The sequence below is a fragment of the Tigriopus californicus genome, chromosome 6 (assembly GCF_007210705.1).
Source record: "Tigriopus californicus strain San Diego chromosome 6, Tcal_SD_v2.1, whole genome shotgun sequence".
Classification (NCBI taxonomy): domain Eukaryota; kingdom Metazoa; phylum Arthropoda; class Copepoda; order Harpacticoida; family Harpacticidae; genus Tigriopus; species Tigriopus californicus.
This window is the reverse complement of record NC_081445.1, coordinates 13227913-13231044: the sequence shown is the minus strand read 5'-3', so window position 1 is coordinate 13231044 and position 3132 is coordinate 13227913. Positions and strand designations below refer to the sequence as shown.

Here is a 3132-nt window from a genome sequence, read left to right as displayed (position 1 = left end):
TATGTAGCTCAGAGCTACAGTATGTCTACTTTTGGATTGAGGGCCATTCCTAGAGTGAGAATCATAGATTCATAACAAATGCGTCAAATTACTTGAAATTTGGTCAAGATGTGTCTGAAAGAATTTTCTAAAAATAATATTTTTGGCAAAAGAGAATTTATTGATTGTGTTTTGAGCAAATTCTTGTTTTATCAAGAAAACCTAATTAGCACTTTTCAGTTGTTGTACTTTAAGACATGTTTAAAGTCATTTTAAATTTCTCTGCATGCCTGGTTTTAAGCACATACCATCAATGGTTACGAAAATGATATTAGTCACATATTTTGTTCAATAATTATGCCAATAACTGACATTCAAACATTTCAGCGGCAAAAATTAGGCCTTACTTGGCGGGAAAGGTTTGGTGAGCACAAAAAGGTGTCGTTTCCTTGCTTTAGAGTCCTTGGATTGGTGGACTGTACGGAATCAATGGCCAAAGCCGAGGTGGTAATTTTTACTCGGATTCAAGATATCTTGTTTAGAAATACCCTTGAGCGTGTGACGTGTGGACAAGACCTAGCCAAGTCTGACTCGTTAAGGAAGTTGTCGCCCTTTGTGGATGCGGGAGGCCTTCTTTGATGTGGAGGTTGTATACGTCGTGCAGAAGGGGTGGCACATGAGAGCAAACATCCCATCATCATTCCTACAGGTTATGTTGCGCTTTTGTTAATTCGGCATGCTCATGCTTTGGTTGGACACCTGGGCAACGAAATGGTCCTGGCAAAGCTGAGGAGTACGCTGAAAATTATTGGCAAAGTCAAACTGGTCAAGAAGGTGCTCCAGGATTGTGTTCATTGTCAAAAGCAACATGGCAGAGTGATCAATCAAATTATGGCAGATCTCCCCAATGACCATTTAGAATCAGACAAGCCATCCTTTCATAATACGGGACCAGATCTTTTCGGCCCCTTCAAGGTGGTACGTGGTCGGGGAAGTGTTGATCGTTATGGCCTCATATTTACTTGTTTGTCATCGCGGGCTGTACATTTAGAGGCCGTTTTTGATAAGTCCACGGATTCTTTCATTCAGGCTCTCCATCGATTCATAGCAAGATGGGGTCAGGTTTGGCTCATACGGTCTGACAATGGAACGAATTTTGTTGGAGCAGAAAGGGAGCTTAAGAAAGTGTTAGAAGATTTGGATCACAAGGTGGTGTCCAAAGAATTGGGGATCAAGAACATCAAGTGGATATTCAACCCTCCCCTGGCCTTTGATTTTGGAAGAGCCTGGGAGCAAGAGATACGAAGGGTGCGCGGAATTCTTTCTGGAATATTGTGTGAACAACCCAGATCTTTATCAGACAAGTCTCTTAATACCCTTTTGTGTGAGGTCGAGGCCATTATGAATAGTCGATCCCTCACCCCAAGCTCAGATGATCCAAGTGACCTTGAAGCGATTACCCCCAATCATTTGATTCTTCAGAATGCAGTGGCTACCTTTCCTCCGGGTCTCTTCATCAAAGACAAGATTTACGCCCGACACAGATGGAAACAAATGCAATACTTGGCTGATCTTCTTTGGATCTAATGGAGAAGAGAGTACTTGTCCTTGCTCTTTAAACGGCAAAAGTGGAGTAATGTGGAACGAGATGTGATGATGGGCGATCTGGTCCTCTTTATGGTGGAGAATTTACCCCGATATCGTTGGCTTTTAGGCCAAATACTTAGGGTCTATCCGGGCGAAGATGGACACGTCAGGAAAGTTCCGGTGAAGACCGCCCACGGAGAGTACATGCGCCAAATATCAAGCTTGATTATGCTTCTCGAGAATACTTGTTTGGGTGGATTGGAGTTGGAAAGCAAAATTGACTGAATTTGCTTTCTCCTGAATTCAGTGAGGGGGGGGGGGGGGGGGTGTTAGTTCTGATCATTGTTGGAAGTTGGTGGCTTGTTTGAGGCCACCCTGGAAAAAACGCTCGTCTTAATGCTTCATAGCAAACTGGCTTTCATTTCTTGATATTAAGGCCTTGATTAGGTGGTGAAGTGTTTGCTGCTTTAACGTTCAATTGGAATATGAGTAAAACTTCTTGCGCCCGTAAAGCTTGAGTGGCGAACTTTATACCAGCTTTAGTCATTCCATTGAGCTGGAAATTGATATTCTTAATTGTAGCGAGCTGAGCAAAGGGATGTCGGGCCAAAGACAATCTATTTATTTTGATCTTTGGAAAGAAGTATTGTACTTTTGTATAGTGTGTGCATCTTAATTCATGGGTACAGAAGAAAAAAAAATAACGCAGACAGAAACTGCAAGTTTGATTAATAATAAATAAAAATAATTTGATTGAAAATAAATAAATTGATTAATAAGGACAGCTGTTTTTCTTTTTTTTTCCCTGCAGAGGGACAGACTTGATGAAGGTGTTTATGGCACCTTTGATCTTTCCTAGAGATTGGATGGAAAGAGTGGCCGATGGTAAGGAGTTACACCAGGACGACGCCTGCTGGACCAACACTGCGTCATTCTTCTGGTAATGAATAATGTCGCCTTTCTAAGGCCCCTTGTTTCCCGCAGAGCCAGATGCTTGTTTATCACCTATATATTCGCTCTATACCTTGTTGAAACATTTCCGGATCTGATTTTGTTTTCCAGACGTATGTGCTTGGTTTGCATAAAGGCGAGATGTTTTGAAAAATGAGGGCAGACAGTACCTCACACAAGAAATAATTAGGGATTCCATAGCCGGTCTCAGCCTGTTCTTATTGATTTTAGATAATAGGAGGCGGAGTAGGCCTGAACCTTGTTTTAATCCTTGGCATACCGTGCGTATATGAGTATTCCAATTCAGATCCCTTTGTGCGAGAACATCAAGAATCTCGCATCCCAGTTGTTCTGTAACCATACTCTCATCAATGTTTATGGACATGGGCGATACTGCTTGTTCCTGCTTGCCATGCAACATCAGTTTGGTTTTGCAGGCATGTGCTTTCAGCGTGTTACTTGCCATGAAATGCATCACCTGACGTGATGTCCTCTCTAATGCAGTCTTGAGCTCCTCACGAGAATTGGCTTGTACGATGATGGTAGTGTCATCTGCAAAGAAGAAAGTTTCAGTTATCCTTGATCCGGTGATCTAGGGGCAAGTCAGCCACAAAC

The 3132-nt window shown here is 42.3% G+C and overlaps 1 protein-coding gene across 1 annotated transcript; it reads left to right on the top strand.

Annotated features, from left to right (window-relative positions):
• Positions 1 to 750: 750 nt before the first annotated feature.
• Positions 751 to 1566, top strand: LOC131881532 (uncharacterized). Its single transcript, XM_059228417.1, has one exon. The coding sequence runs from the start codon at positions 751 to 753 to the stop codon at positions 1564 to 1566; it is 816 nt and encodes a 271-aa protein (XP_059084400.1).
• Positions 1567 to 3132: the final 1566 nt, after the last annotated feature.